The 27,633-nt window shown below is 35.5% G+C and overlaps 1 protein-coding gene across 2 annotated transcripts in view; it reads right to left on the bottom strand.

Annotated features, from left to right (window-relative positions):
* Positions 1-27,633, bottom strand: part of ndst2b (N-deacetylase/N-sulfotransferase (heparan glucosaminyl) 2b) — a 75,256-nt gene that overhangs the window by 9,900 nt on the left and 37,723 nt on the right. For both annotated transcript variants that reach the window (XM_059532675.1, XM_059532676.1), the window contains exons 2-3: positions 2,299-3,696; positions 45-132 (exon numbers count right to left, since the gene is read on the bottom strand). In XM_059532675.1, the coding sequence (XP_059388658.1) occupies positions 45-132; positions 2,299-3,333 (1,123 nt within the window). In that variant the 5' untranslated portion in view covers positions 3,334-3,696. The remainder of the gene's footprint in view (positions 1-44; positions 133-2,298; positions 3,697-27,633) is intronic.

The following is a 27,633-nucleotide window of genomic DNA, read 5'->3' as shown; positions in this document are numbered from 1 at the left end:
TGGTTTCATCTCTATATCTCACACAACCATCAACTTTATCATACCTGTATGAAAGAACTTGCCAGAGAATCCCAGGTTGAAGGTGAAATTAGGTACCAGAGAACGGAGTTTATTTTGTGTGTGAAGCAGAGCCTAGAGAGGACGGAGATAAAATATACAGAATCTAAATAACAGATGCTGACTGATGAGCATCTTTATTTCAGGGTATATGAAGCCACTGTAGGTTACAGCTAAAGTGGGTGGAATTAATGTTATATCACAATATGAGTCACATTGATATCTAGCAGAACAGCCTTTTTGATGCAAGTAGATAAAGTGAATAGCCATGTGTTAAAACCTATTTTGGATAAGCATTAATCTCTGACTAGATAAGTCACTTTCAAAGCTGTGGCTGCACGTCACTTCATTTCTGTATTAATATGGCAGATGCAACTTTAACAACAGTAAACAGCAAAACTTTATATTCAGGTTCTTCCTCATCCAGACATGGACACATTTTGCCCTCTATTTATGCATTATTCAGTGTTTTGTTTTCCCAGGTGTAAAAAATAAAGTGGTTCTCATAGCCACACAAATATATCTAGTATTGTATAAAAGTTTCAGGTTGACATTTCTTCCATCACATAGTCTACCAGCAATACTGGCAGCCCTAGTTATATCAAGTATATTATTTTGAAATTATACAGATGCAGGTTGGAGAAGAGGTAGATAAAAGAGGGCAGATCTTGCAGAGACAAGATAGGCAAGGAAGATAAAAGGTGAAAAGAAATAATAAGGATAGAACAAAAGATGAAAAATCATAGCTCTTACCAGGGGCAAAGGAAAAAGCAAGGGAAAGAGAGAGAAATTTGAAACCAAAAACCTAAGGCATGACATTGCTTTTGGTGTGGTGGGCCACACAGGACCCCCATGAGAACTTATCTGCTCAAATTAATAAAGTGAGTCAGTCTAATTAGCCCCATGCTACCCTTCAGCGAGAGCCTTCTTCCACTCTCAGGAGATGGGAGAGAGGGATGGTGAAAGAAGAACACCATGATCCACTGGATTACAAACAAGCTTTCCCTCTCGCACAATAATCACGGCTCTCTACAAACAACGGCAGAGAGAGAATACATCTCCCTGATCCATATTAAGTGTGCTAATTCATTAGTTCAATTCAGTCATGGAGGAGCTCTGGGAGTGTGACCGCAGTCAGATTGAACCTCTGAGAATAAAGAGCTCGGATTATTCAAACAGAAGATACCTTTGATGGAAGACAAACTGGGTCAGGTCTGACTGATATCTGATTCCCTAGCAACCCCACAAACTGATGATTTCATATTAAACAAACACATTTTTTTTTTGTTTGGACATTTTCATAAAAATGTAAATGGTGGCTGCGGAGACATTTAATGTGGTTTTGCCTGTTGCTAGGGTTATCTAGGCAGTTGCTAGGTGGTTGCACACATTAACTCAAGTCATAACAGCCACCCACAAGTCTCCATGATATTCCAGTCACTTGAAATGACTGAACTCTTTGGTTCAATGCAAGTTATAGGTTTTTCATCAGCTAATATGAGGGAACAAATCAAAATCTTAAAGGGATAGTTCACCCAGAAATTATTATTCCAAACCTGTATGAGTTTCTTTTTTCTGTTGAACACAAAAGAAGATATTTTGAAGAATATGGGTAACCAAACAGTTGATGGTCCTCAATGACTTGCATCATATGGAAGAAAATACTGTGAAAGTCAATGGGGACCATCAATTTAAAAAAAAAAATATATATATATATATCTTTTGTGTTTAACAGAAGAAATAAACTTGTGTTCAAACAATTCGAGGGCAAAGTATATGATGACAGGATTTTCATTTTTGGGTGAACTATCCCTTCAAGTCTGCTTGTTTAAAAGTAACAGCACACCTCAACAAGATGTTTTAAACATTATAGTTTAACGTTTAAAATTTATGTCATAAATATTAGTACTGTAATTTTATCTTAAAATAAAATTTTATTTTACAGTGAAATATAAGTAAATTTTCATACTTTATTTTTTTTTAATAGTCGTGTTCAGTATATAAAATCAGAAACATTTGGGCCAAAAACATGAAGCTTAAAAAAAATTGCATTTCACCAAACAAATGCTATTTTTTTATCATCAAAAATCAAATCATACAGCCTTGTCACTTAATATGACTAACAGTATCAGCGTCAGCGATTGTACTTTTGGCAAGCACTCAATGTCTTACACCTGGAAATGTCAGAATAAATTGAATCACACTTGGCGAGTATATCCAATAACATTTAAAGGCTCAAACCTCAACATCTGCCACTTTCATCCGTGTCCCCTCCTTCCCAACAAAGATGTCATCCACATCCACAAGCAAAAATCTGTCCAACGAGAGGCTGAGCCTTCTGCCAGTTAAATAGCCCACAGCATCCACGAACAGCAGCTTGTGCAGCCAAAAAGACAAGCTACCTCCAAATAACACTCGCTGGATCCCATCGTGAAGACCTAGGTCCTGCATAATCGTAGCCAGCAGTGCTCTCTGTTGGTTTGCGTGTGCTGGGAGCTGTTTGAGTTCTGCTGGTCTGGGGCTAGCTAACAGCACAGGCTCATAAGTACTGTGGTTGGACAGGAAAGTGGTCCAGTTGTCTGCAGGTAAAGGGCCAGGTTCCAGCTCATTAGGTTTGGTGATGTAGAGCAGGGGTGCAGCAGGGTTGACTTTGTAATCCCAAAGTGGCAGGTTTGAACGCAAGAAGAGAGGGAAGCCTCTAAGCTGAGCGCTGGATGGGGAGTTTTCATTTGCCCGATAGAAGCCAATGATTCCCACTCCATAGTCTTGGCAGTATTTATCCAGTAACTGGCGGTTCCATGAGTCTAAGTTGACGTACTTGAGCAGATTCTCATAGACGATTAGGGTGTATCGGCCACGACCTCGCCAAGCCAAAGGAGGCATGTCCCCCTTCCCCGGTGCAATTTCAGTGCGGTAATGAAAGCGGCTTGATTCTAAAATGGCTACAATCTCTTGTCCAAGTTGGGAGTAGATGCTTTCCACAAAGAGTAACACCACAGGCTCCATCCGAGAGGTGTCTGCTGTCCTCGCCGAGTGTCGCCGTCGGCTTACCTGTGATGGCAGGAACAGTGGAGTCCTTTGTCCGCCACCTACTACAGATGTAGCTACACAGTCCCCCAGTGGTAATGGCACAGGGGCCTCCTTGATCTTGGGTCCAGCACTGACATGATAAGCCAAGTAGGCCATGGAGAGTAGACAGAAGAGGATGAGTGCAAAGATCAGGCGGTGGAGACCCTGGTGCCTGACCACTCTTGCCAACTTCCTCACTCCAGCCATAGCTGTCTTGGCCAAGTGGGTGGCAGGAACAGAGAGAGGGTGGCACCTCACTCTGGTAGGGAGGTAGAAGACAAAAAAGCAAGCAGGGATTAAACTGGAATCAAGTTGTCCTGCCAGGAAACGACTATTGACTCTAGGTCACCATGGCCCGCATAGCCTGCGACGGAATCGCCGCTCCGGTGTCTCTCTTTTTGTATGGTACTCCTTCGTCCATATATAAACCCTATGCGTAAGTAGCTGAAGGCACCATGTTTGATCTAAAGGTTGTTGTTGCTTTGGCTTAAATCCTTTTGCCGCTTCATGTATCTGCTTGAATAATCAAGGCATGAAAGAAATGTTTTCTAGCAGAACCTCCTGTCCATCCTGAAAGAGAAATGAGGATTGGGAAAAAAAAAAATTACAAAATTAGAATGACTTTGAACTAGATTTTGAGCCAGATTTTGGGCAGTCCACATTTCACAAAAACCATTTAGTAACCATGTTTGTAACTATAAGATGATTGTGTTTAGATTAGAACACATTTTCAATTGCCATGCATCTTCTAGTAACAAGGAACATGTCTCTTTGTGATCAAACTACCTGCATTTCCACAGCCATTTAGAATATGATACCCTGATCTTCTCTGTAACTAGTGGTTGACCAACATAGTTTTTTTTGACAGCCTATGCCGATATCTTGAAAATCAGAGGGGCCAATAGTCAATATAAAGCCGATAATAACAAAAATTATGACTTCATTCAGCATTGTTTTCTCTTCCGGGTCTGTTGTGAGTGCATTCACGACGCTGCTGACGTAAGACTCTGGCGATGTGTTTTCTGGTGCGCCCAATAACAAAGATAACACGTCAGCCGCGTCGTATGTCAACAGTCACTGCAGTCGCACTCAAAACAGACCCGGAAGAGAAGACAATGCTGAATAAAGTCGTAATTTTTGTTATTTTTGGACCAAAATGTATTTTTGATGCTTCAACAAATTCTAACTGACCCTCTGATGTCACATGGACTACTTCGATGATGATTTTATTACCTTTCTGGACATTGACAGTATACCATACATACATTTTCAATGGAGGGACAGAAAGCTCTTGGACTAAATCTAAAATATCTTAAACTGTGTTCCGAAGATGAACGGAGGTCTTACGGGTTTGGAACGACATGAGGGTGAGTCATCAATGACATAATTTTCATTTTTTGATGAACTAACCTTAAATGATATTAAGATGACACATTTGTACAAATCTAGACTTTGGATAAGCTCTAGGTACATCATCATGAGGACAGCATACAAAGATAATCCACCCAGTACATAAACACTTACATAAAGAGTCACAAAATAAATGTGGGAATTTCAAAATTTCAGAGTCTTGTTGCTCTCTGAACTGTACCATGCACTCTCATAACCTCTGAAACCCCAGGTCGAAATTCCAGCCTCTCCCCATCCCAGGGGCCAACATAGAAAAGAAGGGACCACACAGTATCTCCACAGAGAGAGTAATGTAGACAAGCCATCTGCTGATTTTTCCATTAGAGTACACGCACACTCACACTAACATGGGATGTTGCGGTGACGGATTTTTTCCACCGGTTAATCGACGTGTAAAAAAACCGGTAATCCCGGTGTCAGCGGGGTTGCGTGTCGGGGATTTCGGGTGGCCGAAAATGCGGTCGTGCAGACGTGCACACGTCTCAATTTACTTTCACTTTAATTAGCGGCAATTCAGTAGCATTTGTTTGAATTAATCATGGGTTAATTTATTTTATTCTTAATAAAAATACACAAAACAATAAGACACTCGCTTGTATTACACACATCTTTATTGCAAAATGAATAATAACTTAACACACTATGCAAAAACTAAACAAAAGCACTTATGAAACACCTTTAAAGTGCATTTATTAACAAAACGAACCACTGCACACATCGTGCAAGTATCAAACAAGACTCGGTAAATAATTATAAATATTCGTTAAATAAAGTGCCTGCCTTTTTCAGCAAAAAAAAACAAAAACACCGCACAACCATCGAATATGAAACGAACGAACATCAAAAACTTCGTTAAATAAGGTAGCCTACCCGAATAATCACTGGACACTTAAGTGCAAAAAAAAACTAATATAAAAATTAAACTCACGTTAAGCTGTTAAAAAAAAGAGGTCGGCATATTAACTGCATACACCGTACAAAGAAATTATGAATAGGCTAATGAGAAACAATAAACGAAAAACCTTCATTTTAAATTGCAACAGTTCGCTTTGAAACCAGATCTTCTGCCATCCTTTGCCAGTTAGCTCGCCTCACTCTCCTCAAATGATAAATGAAATCGGACACCTGCTGCTTTACTGCGGCGCTCGTTCCGCTTACGCTAAATTACGAAAGCACGTAGTCACTAACTGAATTAAGTGCTTTATCGCTATAGGCTAAAACTTCAACACGATGGGGACTGTGCCGGTGGTCAAGTGCTGTGACCGGTAGGTGGGTTAAACACCGTGTATCACCGGTAACACCGACTATCGCAACAAGCCTAACACTCACACTCACAAAAACACACCCCTGCCCCTGCCCCATTAATACTCAATGTATCCATCAACAAATCTCCCTTACCGTCTACATGAGACCTTTTCCCAGGGATCCCAAAATAACTCCACCCCATGCCATCCCTTAGTCATGCACGCTTGATATAGGCTTTCAGGTGTAACTGGAAATGTGTGAGTTCTAGTGTATATTTATTCAAAGGAAGAGGGCGTCACGTATGAAATTTTATTATGGAACAGTCTGTTTACCATAAGTTAAGTGGTGTCCTCAATATCATTTGGTCAATCCAAATTGCACCTGTAGAGAAACCTGATACCATGAGAAATGGGAGTTATAGCTAAGTAGGCCAAGCGATAACCCAAACAAGTCGCTCTGCCAGTGACATTATCACCTTTAATGCTGCATGATTAACCTTTGCTAGAATTACCTACATTCAAATGAGCAAAAAACACATGAAATGTGATTTTAGGGCGCCTGTTTTCAAGAAGCACAAAGGTCATTAAGTTTGACACACTGCATTGAGCTTCCATTAAGTAATAGCTTAAAATTTTCTCAATGCCTTTATTAGTTAAAAAGTGCAGAACAAGCTTTCAATGTGAAGCTGTTTCTGCACCAGAGATCCAGTTTCAATGATTAATCTCAGAATGGCTGAGCATGAAGAATTTCAGAGATAAAACATAAGCTGACTTAGCAGTTTTATATTGCATTATAGCATGTAAATGGATCTTTCCAGTTGCCAAGAACAACTTTGATACAGAGCATGACGGCAATAAAATGCACCACAATGCTGATGCCTTATCTGAGGATGTTTCTTTACTCCATAAGTAAGCTTTTGTTGCACACAGTCTAGTCAAAGAGGCTTTTGGAGATCTGAATGGAAGCAGTGCAGCCTGTGACCACAGCGTGAAGCGAGAGCTTTGTAGTACAGCTCTATAGAGTCTAACGCAGAAGGGCAGAATCAGTTCAGCCCGAGGGGTGCCTGAGGGCCGCCAGCGTCACGAAACGTATAAGCAGATGACATTCTGCAAGAGTCCTTAGCGCACTCTCTTCCCACAACACTCAGAAACACTTCAAATGATTCGGCACACATATTCCATTTGACTTAAGTGTTGACTTACGGTTTCTTTCTTTCCTCTATGAAATCACTACCCTGGCCAATAGGGTTTCTGCTCTGCCAGTGTGTCTGGCCAACAGGAGAACAGCTCTATGGGACAGTTCTTTATGACTGCTGGAAACCAATGACTCTGTGGAATGTCTTACTGGCTTTATATAAAGACAAAGTGTCACATGCCCGCTGGCTGATACTCGATCCCCAGGTAACATAAGGACAATGAATTCAGCAGGAGCCACTAGAGCTGTGATTCATACAATTGCATCTGACTCTGATTTTGCTTTAATAAAATATATATATAAAAAACAATTAAACATTACTTTTAATCTACAATGTTTATTCTGTTCATTTTTATTTCACATCTATCTTTTATTTATAAATTTATTCATATTCAATTAACGTGTGCTTTGTCTCCCCTAAAACAATTGTAAATATATTATGCATAATCTTTTAAAATAAAAAATATCTATAGTTATGTAAAAAAAAAAAAAAGTATATTGTATTGGACTATTTTTTTTATTATTAATGTACACTATAACAACTACATGCGGGATTTTTTATTCTGTGTTTTCCATTGTTATTCATACCACAGTGATTTAGAAAAATGGGTCTGCATGGCAGCACATTTCATTTGAGAAAAAAAACGGGTATGACGGACAAGAGCAGGGAAAAAAAAAGAGCAGATGGCAAATGTAACAGAACAAGGATGAAGTTTAATCTTCCACCTCTCTATCTTCTAAAAAGCCGAGATAACTGCTCTCATTAACTACTGATAAATATTTAACAGTGGAATATTAGAGTTAAATAAGTCTCCATTAGTTAGGTTATTCATCACAAGACTTCCAAAAGTGTGAGAAAGGAAATGATTTAGTAAGAGATAATGTGTTCTTGTGAAAGTGAGGAAGTAGAATTCGGTAATCTACAGTAAGATAACTGTTGTGAGGCGTTTATGAGAAACAGCTGTATGCATTCACAGATAAGGTCACATAAGATTAATGTGCCCACCAGATGAAATGAGAGTGTAACAGAGCATGAAAGAAACAGACATGGGTAAATAGAGTAAAACGCTATTGAAGTACTTTTTTTTTTCTTTTTGAATATCCAGTTTCAAGCATAAATATAGGTTGCGAATGCCGTTTGATGTTGACATTAACCTGGCTTTGCAGGAGTCGACCAGGCTCAGTCAGATTTTCTTCACTCACACAGTAATCTGACCACCATGTAAAAAAGCATCTGCCAGCACCTCAAGAACCGATATTTACCAATCCCCTGTCAAGAGTGGGTTTTCATCTGGGCCCAAGCTAATGCTGCCTCATACCAGCAATTCATACACACTCTCAAGATGATGAAGGGCTTTTTTTGGGGATGATGAGCTGCAGAGAGCTGAGAGAAGGTGAAAATAATTGATGGTGAAAGAGTGGAAGTAAGAGGAGGGATGTAGAAGACTGTTCATGTTTAGGTTTTTCCGGAAAGGGCACGTGTCAGCATGTCCACAGAGGGCATATCAAAGCTGATAAGTACATCCTGTATTTGCAGTTGTACCACTTTTAACACAACATCTGAATGGAGCTCTCTTGCCCTGAGGTTATTTATCAGGCTCTTAAAGACATCCTGAAATAAAACCTAACTCTGACATCTGAAAAATAAAAGTATATGAAATTATGGTTTTAATGGGTTATGAAAAGGAGCCCAGTCCTTCTCTGTGAATTAATAAATAAAGAATTCTCTTGAATTTCAAAAAATAAATACACACAAAAAAATGTACAAATATGTATACTGTATACACTACGGTTCAAAGGTTTGGGGTAAGTGCATTATTATATTTTTGTTGTTGTTATTTTTTCTCTATTTAGAAAGAATGCATTACATTTAATAAAAGTGACAGTAAAGACATTTATAAAGATTTACATAGACATATCTATGGTATCGTCTGAAGAACCGATTGAAGCACATTTTTTCAATAATAATAAGAAATGTTTCTTGAGCAGCAAATCAGCATGTTAGAATGATCTCTGATGAATCATGTGACACTGAAGACTGGAGTTTGGAGCTTTGCATCACAAGAATAAATTGCATTTTAACATATATTAAAATAGAAAATAGTTCATAATATTTCACAATATTAAATTTTACTGTATTTTTAAACAAATAAACGCAGCCTTGTTGAGCAAAGAAAAACAACTTGGCTACATACTTTAGACATTCACGCATGCATTTATTAGACCATCTTTCTTCCTGGAAATTACCAAACAGCTATATTTGTCACAGCTGGTTTGACTGCATATTCAAAACCGGACTGACTTGACTGCTGTACTTGAGTGCCAAATGCACCTCGTTTATCATACCATACAAAACCTCGTATTCTTATTTAATATAAACCAAAATGAGTATATCTAGACATCCTTAATGGACACAATCACATGGCACATCACGCTCAGGAAGACTTCAGTTTCCACATGGCCAGATACCCGAATACGACTCAACCTGTCTAACTGTGCAGGGAACAGAACACCATTTCATATTTGTGCGAGACATTGCATCCAAATCAATACTAGCTCAGGCATGATGGAGGGCATCTTCCCAAGGGTCTTTCAGAAGCTGCCTGTGCCAGAACAAGCCTGCGGTGGAGTCGTAGCCACAAGGTCACAAATATTTCAGTGGAACCTACACAGGAGTCAATGCCCGCAACGATTCACCCCACCCACGTCTACCTCCCCATCCCGATACAGCTGTCAGTCAAATAAAAGATGACCAGAGTAGCATATACACCCTTAACGGCTGTCAAATCCATTTTGGAGAACACTCCCTCAAACAGACACAAAAACACAAACAGCTATTAGAGCTGTCAGCCCCCATTCACAGACTGAGCAACTGACAGCATCTCTCCCCTCCTCTCAACAGTCCCTCATAAACACATTACTGCAGACAAACAAAAGACAAGAGTAGCAGGTAATCATTCTATCAGAAGAATATAAATCAAGCTCAGTGCAGCATTAAGAACTAAAATCAATTTCAATCTTCTTGCTTTTAGCTTCCCTTCCTCCTTTACAAAATCTCCATGGTGATGGATCAATCACTCCGCCCCTCCTCTGCGCCCTTCATCTCTGGCATATTGTATTAAGAGTTGGATTTCTCTGAGGTTGAACGAACGCTAAAGGCCTCTCGGCGGTTCGGATCGGGACAGATGAAGAACTATAATCCTTTTATAGTCTGAGTTGGGATATTCTATTAGTTTGAATAGCTTGACTTTTCTTATTTATAGCGCAACATGGCCAGCTCACAGCCAGGGGGAGTTGATAGAAATCAGCAGTCATTCAATTCAAGCCATTGACCTTGTATAATCAGGTTTAATGATTTAGAGAAAGCGAGAGGGGGAAAAAAAGAGGAGGGAAAAATAATGTGAAAAAAGTGAAAAGTTCCAACACTCCAAAAATGATACCCAAGTATACATTTTAGTAGCTGGCCATGTAATTTTAGAATTATTTTAGAATTTTAGAATTGTTTAAATATTCTTTATATATATTCTGATTTGTAATTTAAATAATTTCTTCAATTTATTTTTTTGTAATTTTATTTTTGCACAAAAATTATATTTTGTTGTTACTATTGTTTTTTCTAATTGTATTATTGTACAAAATGTTTAAAAAAATACTATTGGTTTTTAATATTTCTAAATACTTTATTTCAGTTTAACTTTTAAGTTTACATTTAATTACAGATTAAAATATAGATTATTTCAATTATTATATTTCATGTAATATTTGTGTCTTATTTCAAATTTAAAAATTAACAATAATGTTTGTAATAGTTTTAGTTTGTAAGTATATCAACACTGGTAGACAGCATAATTATGATATTTTCTAAGATACCTTCTTCTGGCAAAAATACAGTATTGCATAAATCCAGATCCAATCCAGAATCAATTGTAATTGTGAAATATCTTATCAGCATCACTAACAGTAGTTTAATATTATTAAATTGCACTATTTCAGACAAAAATGTCTACGTATTATATGTATTTTGTGCTTACAGAATCACTAGATAGCATAAGAATTATATGCCTGCTACATTGAAATATATTGGCTGAATGTGATTGCTAACGTAAAAACTGAGACTTTAAGGGTTGAATGAATCTTGCATGCTCTTCACTAGAGTGGCGTTATTTGAGCTAATGAGTGACTTAAGAGAGTCGCTGTCTATGCAGGGTGTTTTAAATCAGCCAGTTATATCAGGTTGCATGATGCTGCCGATGTACAGCAGGCACTAGGAGACAGCTCAAGATTCTGGAACAAAACTAGAGAAAGACAGATAACAAGGGGAAAACAAATCACATTTAACATGATTCTGGAGTAGAACAAGATTAACAGCTCTGTATGTGCATGTACTGTATGTCTGAGATTAGATAACATCTCTAACTGCGTAAAAAAGTCCCATGCTGATTACTAATGTGATGATCAAATCTGAAATATTAAACTTGCAATGCATGACATTTCATAAATAACAACCTTAATGAAGGTTTTAAATAGGATATTTTTACATTTAAAGGGAGAAAATTAATTCATATAAAAAGGGTTGGGGGAAAGGATTCTCAACAGAGATAGTCATAACGTTTTTTTGTCTTGAACGATGCCAGGCCAAGTATTTTTGGATGAATTTTTGAATGAAGAATTTATGAATGTCACATAACAAGAGCAAATGCTAATACAAAAATAATTTTATGTGGTCAAATGCCACGAACACTGTGCTGAAGGACAAAAGAAGCTGGCCAAACTTGCTTAAAGAAAAAAAAAGGAAATTAAAGTACACAGTTCATAAATCCTCTATGGCAACAGTCATATTAAAAAAGATAAAGCACAGATGGGCCGCTTGTAAATTTGAATTGTAAAACAAAGATTTACAGCTACTTGTAAATCTCTTCAGAGAAGGGTACGAATTATGAGGGGGATTAATGTTTGATCCCCTTAATTAAGGCTTTAACACCATCCCCCAAAAAGGGAGTCAAAACAGAAGGTATGAAGGAACCTTAAACATAAATATTCTGTTATATTGTATGTGATCATGGAAACAAAAAGAGTTAGTGTTTTAGTCATCATATAGCTATGTATATTCTGACTCTTTTGATACAATCGACCAAAAATTTTGATGGCTCATTCCACACTACACTAATTTTTCAGACAATTTTTCACAAAAGTTAGTAGAAGGTTTAAATTAGAACACTTTTCTTGCATTTAATATGCCAGCTGTGTATATAGCAATTCACTTTTGGCAATTTAATTTATTGCAGTCACCAAAATAGAATGACTTTTTTTGACACACACTTTTTGTTTTTTTTGTACTGGAGCTGCTAAAAGACAGCTTGGGTAGGCTCTTAAAAACAGTCAACATCCCTTAAAGTCTGTTTAATTCATAGTTCATACACTACTTCAGTTGTATTCATCACAACAATGGAAACATCTTTAGTATACAACTGCTCGGCAAAAATAATTTGCCGCCACAAATGACAAATGCATTAACACTAACATGACAGTCTATGGCAAAATTTGCATATATGACATTGTGTAAATCTCCGCACACACACTTGGGTGAGCTAATCATTTTTTTTTTTTGTCGGATCTGAAGTGTTTTCACAGGAACTGTTTAACATTCAAAATGTCAAGTGTTAGTGGCGATGTGAGCAGCCTTGGGCACAAAGGCATAAAATGCGCTCAAAGTGCAATTGTTCAGAGACTCTCTTTCGACAAAATCCCTGAACCACCTCTAAGAGCCCAAAGCTAAGAGCTGAACCTCTGAGAAGGGGAAATGATATCCTCTCACCAGCCATTCAAATTCAAATGTTATCTGTGATTAAACCTTTAGAGGTGGTAGGCGCTATCTCCTCATCCCTTTGAATGCACTAAAAATAAAAGAGCAACAGACTGCAAAAAAAAACACACACCAACCACAGCAAGACATCTCCTACAAAGGCATTTAATGGCATCCATTTTAAACCTCATCCTGAGAATTTTAATCAACCGCCATTGGCACATCAAAACAAACTGACTCGAGTTTCACAAAGTTCACTTTCTTTCCAAAAAAAAGCCAGGATTATATAGGAAGATCATGCAGCCATGGGGTGATTTTTCTCTGCCGCTCTAGAAATCAAGGCCTCTTCTAAGGGGAATTGATTTCCTTTAAAGACGAAGCGACAGAGGAAAGGCCAGAGCGCCTTTTCTTGCATGCTCCAAGTGAATTGGGTAGACCAGACAGGTACTGGAGCTTATCTAAGGGTCAGACAGTCTATCATGGGTTACACAGCTCGGAATTGCAGATCATTCAGGACAGTAATTGACTAAAATGGGCTTTTCACACTTGAAACTTTTACACTGTTATAGCTGTGGTTTAGAAGTAGTTTTTGTAGGATAATGCGACTGGAGTAATGAGGCTGCAATGAGTAAAGAAAAAACAGCTTTGGCACCACAGGACTAAAATACATTTTAAAACATTTAAACAAGCCTCAGTGAGCATAACAGACTTTTTTTCGCCCTAAAATATATATAAAAAAAAAATCTTACTGACCCCAATCTTTTGAATAATATAGTCATATATACTGAAAGGAGTTATTGGCCAAGGCTCACAGGTTCAAACTCACATCCCTCTCTCTAACCCACTTTCCTGTCTGCCTGTAAATAAATGCTAAAAATGTAATGCATAAACATAATCCTGAGTTATCTTGTTTCACACCGTTCACATTTTCCCTTGGGTTAGTAATTAATCCTAGATACAGGTTTCAAGATTTTACACTGTGCATTTGCAAACCTCAGTTTAATATTCTTATTTGCATATTTATGAGGTCAATAACACTGATTGGAGGAATACATTTTGAAGAAGAGTGCACGTGTCCTTTTAATAACCGCTTGTGGCTGTTTTTAAGTCACTTAAAAATGTACAAAAACTAATTCCCGTTACAGTATTTGGTGCCAAATTTGGAAGATGGTACCCCAGGGTTAAGTTAAGGAAAAGTCTCAAAATCCATACCTTCATGATAAATTGCATCAATATTCCAAGGAAATATGTTTGCATACAAAATATAAGCATTGCTACTGAAATAAGCAGCTCCATTATACAGTGTTGCTTACCCAACGGTGACACTCATCTGTAATTTGACTGGCTAGTATATAAACTATTGGCAAACTCACCAAAGAACATTCGAATTATGGGTATTTTTAAACATCCAACCTTGCAGGGAGATCTGCTCAATATCATCTGCCTGAGGAGTCCAGCCATTCTGAACACATTTATGACATCTTGCCTTGATGTCTACTGGAATTTGCAGGAATTTCTCACATTTGAAAAAACTCTTTGGGGTATAAGAGACAGATGAAATGAAATAAGAGGTTCTTTGCTATCATTGCAAAGGAGTAACTTTAATTACATCCCCATGATACAATGTGGCAGCGTGAGGACAGGGGGGAAGACTCATACCGAGGTGGAACAGCCAGATGCTGTCAATTAAAATGCCTGAACGAAGGAAAAGCCAGAATCCTGGACAGAGCTGGAGAAGGATATGTTATCAACCAGAGGTGCTTTTCAACTGGCAGAAAGCCACACATCCCATGATTAAACCCAATAGTTTTTTTTTAACAAACTCAAGCTAACATTTATTTCCATTTCTTCAGATACTTAGGAAAAATCTCTGACCACAGGGTAAATAGGAGCAATAACTGTGATTAATGGAATCAAAGAGCAAATAATGCTATGTTCATATTTGTGTATAAATTGTGTACATTATAAACTGCTCTGGCTCTAAATTCTCATTGGTGAGTTCAGTTCATACTGACTGCACTTCAGCTGAATTTATATCAATGCATACTGCATTCTACAGTACACATCCTATTATTAGCATCTTAGTCATTTTGCTTGTTCAGTCATTTTATGAAAGAAAAAAGCAACTAGACGAGTTTACCACATAAGCAACATCCCTTTACCTTGGTAAAGTCACTGTAATAAATGCCTCGAGTGGCTGAAATATATACATGCTTGTATGCATTCATGCATGCTCTGGAAACAAATTGTTTTACTGCTCATGGACACTGCCACATGAATAGAAATAACTAGATTTGTATTTACTCAAGCAAATTTTAGTGCTTGCAAGACAGAAAAAAATATTAAAGTTTTAGCTAAGCTTATGTTTTAAAACATCAGATGAAAATGCTGTTTTGAATATTGCAATTGTTTTCTGTGCTTTTTCTGTCAGCTACTTTTGAATGCATTCCATTAAATCTAAGTTGAAGTTGAAAGACAAATCTACACAGGACAAAAAAATGAAACAGCAGAAGATAAAAATATTTAAGGAAATTCCACAGTGTTGCTTGCAAGCACTGCAACAATCTGATGCAAGACCTGTTAGCACCGACACATTCATTCCCTCAGAGACCTTGTGTGACCTCTTTCATTTTCACATAAATCCTTCGACAAATGTCATCCTCAACACCTCTGTATACCCACATCAGAGCGCCAGATGACAAAAAGACACAGGCAACTTCCTGAAGCAAACATGAGAAATGTCAGAACAAAGAGTTGACTCTTCCCACCGCTGTCATCTTGAATTTGTGAGCAGACGGCACTGAGATTAGGACAATCTCAACGGCGTCCTCTAAAGAAGGTGGACAAGGGCCGCTTTTTAGACTGTGATTTAACTGTGAACAACACTCATCCCAACACTCCTCCAGACCTTTCTTAACAACCTGGAGCTCAACACCCTCAAAACAGTAGAGATGATCATGGACTTCAGGAAAAATACCCCTGCACCCCCCTCCCCCCATACTCAGCGCCATCTTTGAGGACCTGAAGTGGGACACTCACATCGACTCCATTGTAAAAAAGGCCCAACAAAGGTTGTTCTTCCTTCTCCAGCTGAGGAAATTCAACCTGCCACAGGAGCTGCTGAAACAGTTCTACTCAGCCATCATTGAGTCTTTTCTGTCCACATCAGTAACTGTCTGGTTTGGTTCAGCTACAAAATCAGACACCAGAAGACTACAGAGAACGATTCGGACTGCCGAGAGGTGCTCCCCTGCCCACTCTCCAAGAACTGTATACATCCATAGAGAGGAAAAGGGTTCAGAAAATCAGTCTGGATGCCTCACATCCAAGCCATCCTCTTTTTGAACTTTTGCCATCTGGCCGGCGCTACAAAGCCACAAAAAGCATGACAGCCAGGCACAAGAACAGTTTCTTCCCCCAGGTAATCTATCTTATGAACAGGAATGGGTACCAAAACCCGGTATTAAACTGGCCCCAGGGCTAAATTATGAAAGACCGTAGTATCAGTAAGATCTAGTGTTGCACGGTGCACCGATACTTCAAAAGTATCGCGATTCTCAGAAATTAAAAACGTCACGATTCCTAAATTTATTAGTATCGATACTTCAAAGAATGACTGCGTTCCAGATTTGTAAGAGACGCATTTCATGTTGGTGTGTGCAACGCATGCTTCCAGTGCCTCCCTTAAATTAATTTAGTAGCAGAGCTACTGCAAGCAATTTTTAGTGCTGCAAATCCATTTATCCATTGCTGAAATTTCCACGTCTTCATGGAGAGAGCAGGTCATGGTTGCTTAGCAACGTCAGACTCCTCAGGAGCGTCGGCAGACTCCTCAAGTCCCCGAAGGCTTTGGGGAAAAAAATCAGAAAGTGGCGCGCCTAGCATTTTCCACGCGTTTTTAGACGCGATATGTGACCGGCCCCTTACAGTATGAAAACTCCCGCTTAATACAAAGAGTGACGATGACAGAGAGCAAAACGTTCCAAAGTGTGGTTAAACTTCACTAGAGTTGATGCAGACAACGCTCGTTGTCATAAGTGCAACAAAATTTTTGCATGTAAGGGCGAAAACAAGCAATATGTCAAAGCATCTTTCAAAAGTGCATTATGTGCAGACAGAGAAATGCAAAGTTTTCGACTGCCTAACACAACACAAAGTAACACAACACAAAGTACCAATAAGAATACCGTTAAAGTACCAGACTGTTAAGCAGTATCGGTAAGAGTAGTAATACCATTAAAACCTTAACGATAACCATCCCTACTTATGAACAGTTAAATGTTCCCCCCATTGTGCAATAAAGATATGTGCAATAACTTATATTTATTTGTTAGCACCTACATCCTAGCACATCCCTGCATCTCACTCTACTCTATTCCTGTTCTATCAAGTACTGCACAACAGTACATACAATGTATTTTATACAAATAAAATAAAATAAATAAAAAATGTATATTTATATTTACATATGTGTGTATTTTCATTCTCATCTTATTTTTATTGTCTGTGTGTTGTTTCGGTGTACTGGAAGCTTGTGACACTAAAACAAATTGCTTGTTTGCGGTTTGCAAATATAGCATACTTAAGAAAGGCAATAAAGCTCTTTCTGATTCTGATTCTAATAAGTGGATGTTACAATACAATGCTGTTCTTTTGAACTTTCATTTTCTAGAATATTCCACAAAAATATTGAGCAGATCATGACACTGTGACACTGAAGAATATGTGACCCTGGACCACAAAACCAGTCTTAAGTCACTGGGGTATATTTTAGCAATAGCTAAAAAACATTGTATGGGTCAAAATTTTTTATTTTTCTTTTCTGCCAAAAATCATTAGGGTATTAAGTAAAGATCATGTTCCATGAAGATATTTTGTAAATTTCCTACTGTAAATATATCAAAACCTAATTTTTGATGAGCAAAATGCATAGCTAAGAACTTCATTTGGACAACTTTAAAGGCGATTTTCTCCGTATTTTGAATTTATTTTTTTGCACCCTCAGATTCAAGAGAAAACACATTTTAAATTATTTTAATTTTATTATAATAAAGAGCATTGATATATACATATTTGTGCAGTTACCAATTTTACCAGCAGGGGTAAAAACTAATATAAAAAAATAATATAACCAACCTTGACACCTTGAGTCAAACAAACCCATGTCAGTTCAGGAACAGCCAGTCTGTTTCTCTGTTTCTCAGCTACGGCGGTAATGAATGTTGCCGGCCTTATTTTGTAAATAAAATTTGCATGTACTGTCCACCCACAAAAGGAATGTATTAATAATACTCTTCCATTCTAAATGAACATACTAGTGAAGTCTGTTGACAAACTGCATCTTCCCCACTTGAACAAAACAACACAATACTCCACACCTCTGTCCTCCTTTCTGACAATCACTATTGTTCTAAGGGTTTTTATTAACACAAGCACATAGAGCACTGTGTAAAAGGCCACATAAATCTGTCCTCCCACAACCGTCCAGTTCCTGTCCAAACACAGCATGAATGTACGGTGGATTTCTTGCTTTGCTTTTGGTCCACTTCTACAGGAGGGGCTTTCCAAGAGAGGATGTTTCACTATTATGGATAATATCATAATGTGACATTTTTGGTATAAAAGACTCATTATTATTACTCATACTTCAGCTCAGCGATTTGTGCAATTTTTTATTTTTTTTTACACACTCAGACTTTTTGTCCCAACCCAAGCCACATCGGGATCAAAGCATCACAAAAATCTGAGAATGGGCTCTTTAAGACCAGGAAACTACCTACAGAAGCAACACCCTAGCAACTACCCAGAAGGCAGAACCCCTTAGCAACAGCATAGAAATGTGCTAAAAACACAAAGAACAACCAAGCAAATGCACATAATTTCACACACGCACGCACGCACACACGCACATACATATACATATACATATATATATATATATATATATATATATATATATATGCGTGCGTGCGTGTGTGTATATATATGAAGAGTTCAGATGCAAAAGCCTCTAAGTGCCACCTGAAAGTTTAATCTAAAATTAGGATTTTTATCAGGCTCTTATGTTTATGTTCAGTTATTGCACTTTAATAGCCTGGAAAAGGATCTGCACATTGCAATTAAAGTAAAATGACTCAACCTAAACATAGAACCTTGTTAAAAATCCTAATTTTAGATGAAAATTTCAGATGGCACTTAGAGGCTTTTGCATCTGAACTCTTCATATATATACATATATATACATACAGTACAGACCAAAAGTTTGGACAACTTCTCATTCAAAGAGTTTTCTTTATTTTCATGACTATGAAAATTGTAGAGTCACACTGAAGGCATCAAGGGCTATTTGACCAAGAAGGAGAGTGATGGGGTGCTGCGCCAGATGACCTGGCCTCCACAGTCACCGGACCTGAACCCAATCGAGATGGTTTAGGGGAACTTTTCCACTGGTGGCACTTGCGCGACTAACTTTTTCAGTTACTGGCACAAAACATGATTTGGTCGCACAACTTTTTTATAGTAAGCCGCTCTGGAGAATAATGAAACTGTATTGCATACAGATGTTCTTTTTATTTTACTTGCCATCTTTTAAACCACATGCCTTCTTGTTTTGTTTCTTACAGTGCATTGCTCCGTCTTTGTACCTTAACCCAGGGTCACAGCTGGGGTTAGAGGGGCCCTGGTGCAGGTTGTACAGTGGGCCCTGTCTGAAATTTTTTAAATTTGTACTGTATGTTCATTCTATTTATTTATTTGTGCTATTTACACATTGTTTAATTTTTTTTTTTTTTTTTTTTTTTGTAGGTGTCCAGAAACTAATTTAAAATAGCACTGCATAGTCTTCACTGTAAAATAAAATACAAAGTCAAACCAAAATGTATTCAGACACCTTTCAACATTTCTCACATTATCAGAGTTTATTTGTTATAGTTTAGAAATTGGTAATAAAATATGACGAACTCAGAGTTAACCCTATCAAGTCGATTAACGCGGATACGCGTTTTGAGTCATTTTCTCCTGATAACCCCGAAAAGAACTTAAATTACACTTTCAGTTTTAATCGTACAGATAAGAGCAATACATCAATCGAATCTGTAAAGGGTCTACTTTTTTTTGGATACAGACATAATAACAACAAAACTTTGTGCACTTATAAAATAAAGATAACAAACAAGGTGCGCTGTCTGCAGCCTTTGTCTGCGCTGATCTTCTTTTACAAACACGTCATTTAAATGAACTGTAACTCCGTGAATACTCAACGAAAATACATGAGAGAGATATCTATAGAAAGCTTGACATGTCTATTTTTAAACTAAACAACTTTTTTGCCGCCGAAAACAGATATTCTGTGATAAAGTAATCCATATGAAAACAACGCGATGTCTGTTTTTCATGTCTCCCTTCATTATATCTAATGTGACCACGCCCCCGTGCTGAATGCGCTATTCAGATTCAAACTGCGATTGGCTTGAATACGCCCATAACAGAAGAAAAAGCAGCGAGACTGTTCAAGTTTTTTTTATTTTACTGTTTGCTTCGCGATGAGAGGAATAACACATAATTCACCCCAAAAAGATGTGATGTGGTTGAGGATTTGAGAAATGGATTTCCTCAGAAAAAAAGAATGAAGCACTTTATTCAGCAGAGATCATAAACATGAGTAAGTCTCTTTTTATTTATTTATATACTTGTACTAGTTTTCATATAACGTGTAAACGTTTTACTAGTTAGACTTTTTCCAAATTATAATTCCTGACTAAATGTATAATCAAGTGAAACATTATGAAGTTTCAATAACAATATACAACACTATACCCTTCGAAAGCTTGATGTAAATAATATAAATGTAACAAATAGATAACTGTAACAAATGTAAAAACAATGCTTTTCTTTCCATTTATTCCCCCTAAAAACCCAGAAAAATATTCTCAGCTTTTTTCAACATTAATAATAATGATGATAATAATAACAACAAACGTTTATTTTTTGTAGAAAATAAGATTGTTAAAAGGATTTCTGAAGGATTGTGTGACTGGAGTAAGCATGCCAAACAATTTGTTTGAAAGTCAGCTTTGATTGTTTCTAATAAACTGTTTAACTGCTCCCCCAAGTGGATATTAAATTATGTTGTGGGATAATTAAATATATTCTTAATAAACTACAAACATAAAATTATATAAATGTATTTTGTTCTCACGTTCTATCTTGTAACTCCTCCCTCTCAGTGGCACAGATGACTGAATGGCTCATTATGCAGCTCATTATGCAGGCCTTTGTCTTCTCAGGTGTAAATCACAATGATATTCATGGTAGTTGACGCCTACTCGCATATGACTTTTACCAACAAAAAGTGTCTTAGAAAATTTAAATCAATATATTGTTTTCTGTGAGTGAGTAAACAAGATGATTTTCACATCATTTAGAAAGAAAAATTCTAGGCTACAAGCTCCAGTTCTCAAACATCCCGGGAACCATTGTTCTTTATGAGTTTTTTTGCCTTATTCAAGCGTTTTAACATTTTTAGTTTTTCACTAACCACGCATAATATTTTTTTTCTCAAAAACACAATCATGTACATACATGCATTTCACATATTATTACAGCCCAGTTTGTGCTGATTACAGTGAGATTAGTCTTTACCCATTTAGATATTTATAAGAAACTGAAAAAAGCACAAATGTCAAGGCATGACAAAACTTCTCCAGGCCCCAAAAATACCCTTAGACTCCAGAGGGTTAAACTGTGTCAGAACAAATTAATCTTGATAATGTCAGATAACTTTGATAGAAAGATATGTAATGGAATAAACCAAAACTTCAGACAACTGAAGAATTATAATATTTCACATATCACTGTATTTTGCTATACTTACTTACATAAATGAACTAGTGTCTTGCACCCACTAGTAAATAATAATCAATTATATTTGATTTTTGGTTTGACTGTGGATAAATTCTTGTTTAAACTACAAAGTAATTCAGTCAAGAGCAGTGAGTGATTTACTTTCATTTTCATACATTAAAGACACTGACAGCAGAGCTAGTAAATTAGGTGCGGCCACTTTAAGAGACAATGCATCCATTATAATGATACACATCTGATTTCTTTCTCAACTCTTTACTTTCACTTAAGACATAAACACTGACTTTTCGAACGCACTTTATAAGACAGGTATTTTGACATATTTAGTATGTATTTGTCGGTACAAAAGCAAGAAGACTTTGAGACGCATCTCTGCGTGAGACTGAACACCAGAACAGTTCTTTCGCATCCTTTCTGTTTGTTTAAAGGAGGACGCAATCGTCCTGAAGGAGAGCTCGGTTCAGTGTTGCTGTCAGTGAGACGCTGTCTCTCTCTCGTGCGCACCGAACACAGCGCGCGAGTAACTGCTACTCAGTTCAGCTTTCCTGCATCGCGGGGCTGAAGCCAATTTGATGTGTTGAATGCTCAGAGCACGTTATAAAACGTATTTTTAAAATACACATTTCTGTTTTCATAAATCCTCATAGTAAATCATAGCATATTGCCTAAAACATAATGTAGGTACAAAAATAATCAGTGATACATTTGCGACCTCAAAAAAATTTGGGTCGCAATGTCATTTATAAAGGTTGCATATGCGACCATTTTGGTCGCAGTGTAGTTCCCTGGAATATGACATATTTTCAGTTGTTTCACACTTTTTTGTTATGTATATAATTCCATATATAATTCCACATGTGTTAATTCATAGTTTTGATGCTTTCAGTGTGAATCTACAATTTACAAAATAAAGAAAACTCTTTGAATGAGAAGGTGTGTCCAAACTTTTGGTCTGTACTGTATATATATATATATATATATATATATATATATATATATATACACACATGCATACACATATATATATATATATATATATATATATATATATATATATATATATATATATACACATGCATACACATATATATATATATATATATATATATATATATATATATATATACGTGTATGTATATATATATATATATATATATATATATATATATATATATATATATATGTGTATGTATATATATATATATATATATATATATATATATATATATATGTATATATATGTATATATACGTATATATACGTATATATACATATATACATAAATATATATACATATATACAAAAATATATATACATATATACAAAAATATATATACATATATACATATATATACATACATATACAAATATAAACATACATATACATACATATATATATACATACATACATATGTATATATATATATATATATATATATATATATATACATATATACACATATACATACATATATATTAGTGCTGTCAATCGATTAACTAGATTAATCACACATTTTTTCTGTAATTAATCGCAATTAATCGCAATAAAAAAAGAAATGTTTTTGTACGTTTTTAATACATTTTTAATGTAATAATTTCACAGTTAATCAAATTAATGTAGAAACAACATAAAGACAGTATATTTTAAATACTTGTTTAAATGGCATCTTTTTATGAATGAAGGCCAGTATTACTGATATTAATACAGTTACTGATTTTTTTTATTTTTTTTACATTTATTATTAGGCTTCAAAAATATAACAGTTTTTAATTTAAGTAAACTTAAAACAATGCTAACATAAACCCATAATAAATGTCATGTTTACTCCTGCCCTTCCTGTCTTTACAGTTAGGAAATATACAGAAATTTAATAAAGTTATCAAAGTTATATGCAGTCTGCACTGCATAAACTATAAATTAAATAGTTAATCCTTATTAAAGCTACAAAAGTTATTTAGTCAAGAGCAGCGAGTCATTTTCTCTGTTCCCTTTGTTCTTTAACTTTACTGACAGGAAGCTTTATTGGCTGCTGTCCCTTTAAGAGCAGACAGACACGCGGATCTCACCGTTTATATACTGTCTATGGATCTCGCCTCATTCTCTCACAACTCTTTTTGTTCATTTTAGACTTTATATAAATCATTTAAGATTGCTCTTATGAGGATAATCGACAAAACTGGCACTTTGGGATGTTTATTGTTAGTTCAAGCGCTTAAGAGAACTGGATTCTGGCGCCCTGTCTATGCATTGTGTGTGTGTGTGTGTGTGTGTGTGTGTGTGTGTGTGTGTACGTGTGTATGTGTCACATAAGGGCATTCACAGACAGCGCATTCTCTTTTGCCTTGCCGTGCTTGAAATGTTTAAAAGCATTTAAATGAATAAGAGCGTGATCATATAATGTAAAGCTAGCCAACGGATGGCAAAAAATACGGATGCTGCGTTAATTGCGTTAAATATTTTGACACGTTAAACCAGACAAAAATTAATCGCATGCGTTAACGCGCTAACGTTGACAGCACTAATATATATACATACATATATATACACACATATATACATACATATATACATACACACATATATACATACATATATACATACACACAATATATACATACATATATATACATATACATATATACATACATATATACATACATATATACATACATATATACATTTATATACACATATACATACATGTATATATACATACATATATATATATATATATATACACATATATACATACATATATACATACATACATATATACATACATATACATATACATACATATACATATATATACATATACATATATATACATATACATATATATACATATACATATATATATATATATATATATATATATACATATACATATACATATACATATATTTATATATATATATATATATATATATATATATATATATGCACAGTACAGACCAAAAGTTTGGAAACATTACTATTTTTTACTATTTTATTTTTCTTCTGCTCATCAAGCCTGCATTTATTTGATCAAAAATACAGAAAAAAATGTAATATTGTGATACATTATTACAATTTAAAATATTTTTTTTTTTATTTATTATACTTTAAATTATCATTTTTTCTGTGATGCAAAGCTGAATTTTTAGGATCATTATCACATGAAATTCATCTAATATGATGATTCATTATCAAAGTTGGAAACAGTTCTGCTGCTTAATATTTTTTCAGAACATGTGATACTTTTTTAGGATACTTTGATGAATAAAAAGTAAAAAAAAAGAAAAAAAAAAAAAAGAAGCTATGTTTTTTAAAATATAAATATTTTGTAATAACAATATACACTACTGGTCAGTAATTTGGGGTAAGTAATTTTTTTTTCTTTTTTTTTTAAAATAAAATCAATACTTTTATTCAGCAAGGATGTGTTAAATTGATAAAAAGTGATAGTAAAGAAAATATATTATTAGAATATATATTAGAATTTTTTTTTTGAATAAATGCAGTTCTTTTCAACCTTTTATTCATCAAATATATTAGACAGCAGAACTGTTTCCAACACTCATAATAAATCAGAATATTAGAATGATTTCTAAATGATCATGTGATAGACTGGATGTTACATGTGACTGAAGGCTGGAGTAATGATGCGGAAAATTCAGCTTTGCATCACAGAAATAATTTTTTTTTTTTAAGTATATTCAAATAGAAAACTATTATTTTAAGTTGTAATAATATTTCACAATATTACAGTTTTTCCTGTATTTTTGATCAAATAAATGCAGGCTTGATGAGCAGAAGAAACTTCTTTTAAAAACATTAAAAATAGTAATGTTTCCAAACTTTTGGTCTGTACTGTATATATATATATATATATATATATATATATATATATATATATATATATATACTCATACTTCGACTCATAGTCTGAAAAATACGGTATGTGGGTTCTTTCGCAATGATTTTTTAATGTGACACAACGCGTTTACGTCACCCACAAAGCGGAAGGAGACACAAGCGCTGCATCAGAAATCTCATACTGCAAGGAGTCAGCAGTGTTTTGATTTGAGGGCGCGGGCAAACGTACAGAGAACGTTGTGGCTTGTGTCCATTGCAAGATAGAGCTGGCATACCACAACTAGGGCCCTATGATTTCCGTGATGCAGAAAATGCGGAGGGAATCGCGGAATCCAGTCATAAAAACGGAATTTACAGTTTAACGCGGAATGGCATGGAATTTGCCAAATTTTGAATGAATTAATCAAAAATAGGTCATTGCACTTACATCAAATAACGATATGGACTAATATCTGTAAATATTAAGCCGGAACAGTCTATTTAAATATGAATCCTGCATGTTCTGCGTGTCTCTGTTAATGACTGGAGCAGAAGCACGTCTTCCTTTATAACACACACTGAAGCGCGCATGACGCTCGAGGTAATTTCAGCTTCTGTCATCTATCTAAATAAGACGTGAACACATGAACAACATCTCCAGAACTGCTCGGACAGTTACTTCATGAGCATCTGACCGTTTGATTTGAGTAAAACTAGCGTTACATCACATACACAGAACTGTAAAGGTACGTCAACCCGTCAAAATAAAAGTCCGGTTAAAGACTATTGTTCAGCAGAATGTACATAGCCGACTACTAAAAAAAAGAATCTAACTTTTTTTTAAGGTTTAATCACACAACATTTCTTCCATGTTTTATTTTTAATAGTAAATCCCCTTTGTTTACCAAAAAGTTAATTTAATTTTCAATAATTAAAAGATAAATTAATGTTTTATGTGCATCTCAGAAAATGCTTTATTTAAAACCCCAACTGAATGGTACTTAAATGCACTTAATTCATCTGTCAACTTTATTGTCATTGTTCAAAGTACAACTACAGACAGAGAAACAATGGGTAATAATTAAATGTTTATTTTTGATGTATGCATTGCATTCTATGCATTTAAAAAATAAAAATATTTTTTTTCTAAAAAAGGAAACTTAGTTGGTCATTTTAAGAGATGTATGTGTGTGTGTGTGTCTTTTTTTTCAAATACGATATGACTATATATATGTATAACGTGTCACACACACACATACACACACACACACAATAATTACAAAATGACAAAAACACAAAATTATTAAAATTCTCACTAAAATTAAAATGAAAAAAAAAATGAATGCATGAGATCAAGAAATTAAGATTTAAATTATACATTATTTACATTTATGTATTTTGCAAACGCTTTTATCCAAAGTGACTGATGCTGCATTCAAGCTATTTTTTTTTTCAATGTATGCATTTCCTCAAACCCATGACATTGGCACTGCACCATTCTCTAATGTTTGAGCTACAGGAAGGGTTCACATCATTGGACCAGTAGCGTGCCTTAAAAAAATAAATGCTAGGAATATTATAAAATGAATTAAGATACTTCAGCCAATATGAAACCACCCAGCCGCCAAATGTTTGAATTCTTCTTGAAAATGGAAATTATTGATCTTCTAAATTCTAACCAGTTGGAGTCAATCTATATTTTTCTGTGACACACATTACTGGAGTCATGGGAACAAGTGTTAAGTCTGTCGCTATGACAACCCAGAAGAGCACTTCAGCATCACGGCTGAATGAATTCAGTGTCTTTAAGGGAAAATCTGACATTTTGCTTTATGGAAAGTGATACTGTATCAGCTTGACCCATCTGGAATGCACTCATTAATTACTCTCTCAGAATTTATCATTCTCTTCATTAGGGTTAGTAATTTGTCAGATAAATATGCGAGTAAATCAGATCTGACAAAACAAATGACCTGCTATCCTGGGACAAATGTTCAAAAATATTATTATTATAAAAGATAGATGACACGAATGAACTGTATAACAGATTGAAACCAATGACACACAATAAAACTGTTTGAGAGACATTTTAACTGAGAACGTTCACAGAAACCGTCAATGAACATAAGTGTGAACGTCTGTTTTAAAGCTTTGC

This window comes from Carassius carassius, chromosome 40, assembly GCF_963082965.1.
Source record: "Carassius carassius chromosome 40, fCarCar2.1, whole genome shotgun sequence".
Classification (NCBI taxonomy): domain Eukaryota; kingdom Metazoa; phylum Chordata; class Actinopteri; order Cypriniformes; family Cyprinidae; genus Carassius; species Carassius carassius.
Note: the sequence above shows the minus strand (reverse complement) of the source record. Positions and strands in the feature narration are given on the sequence as shown.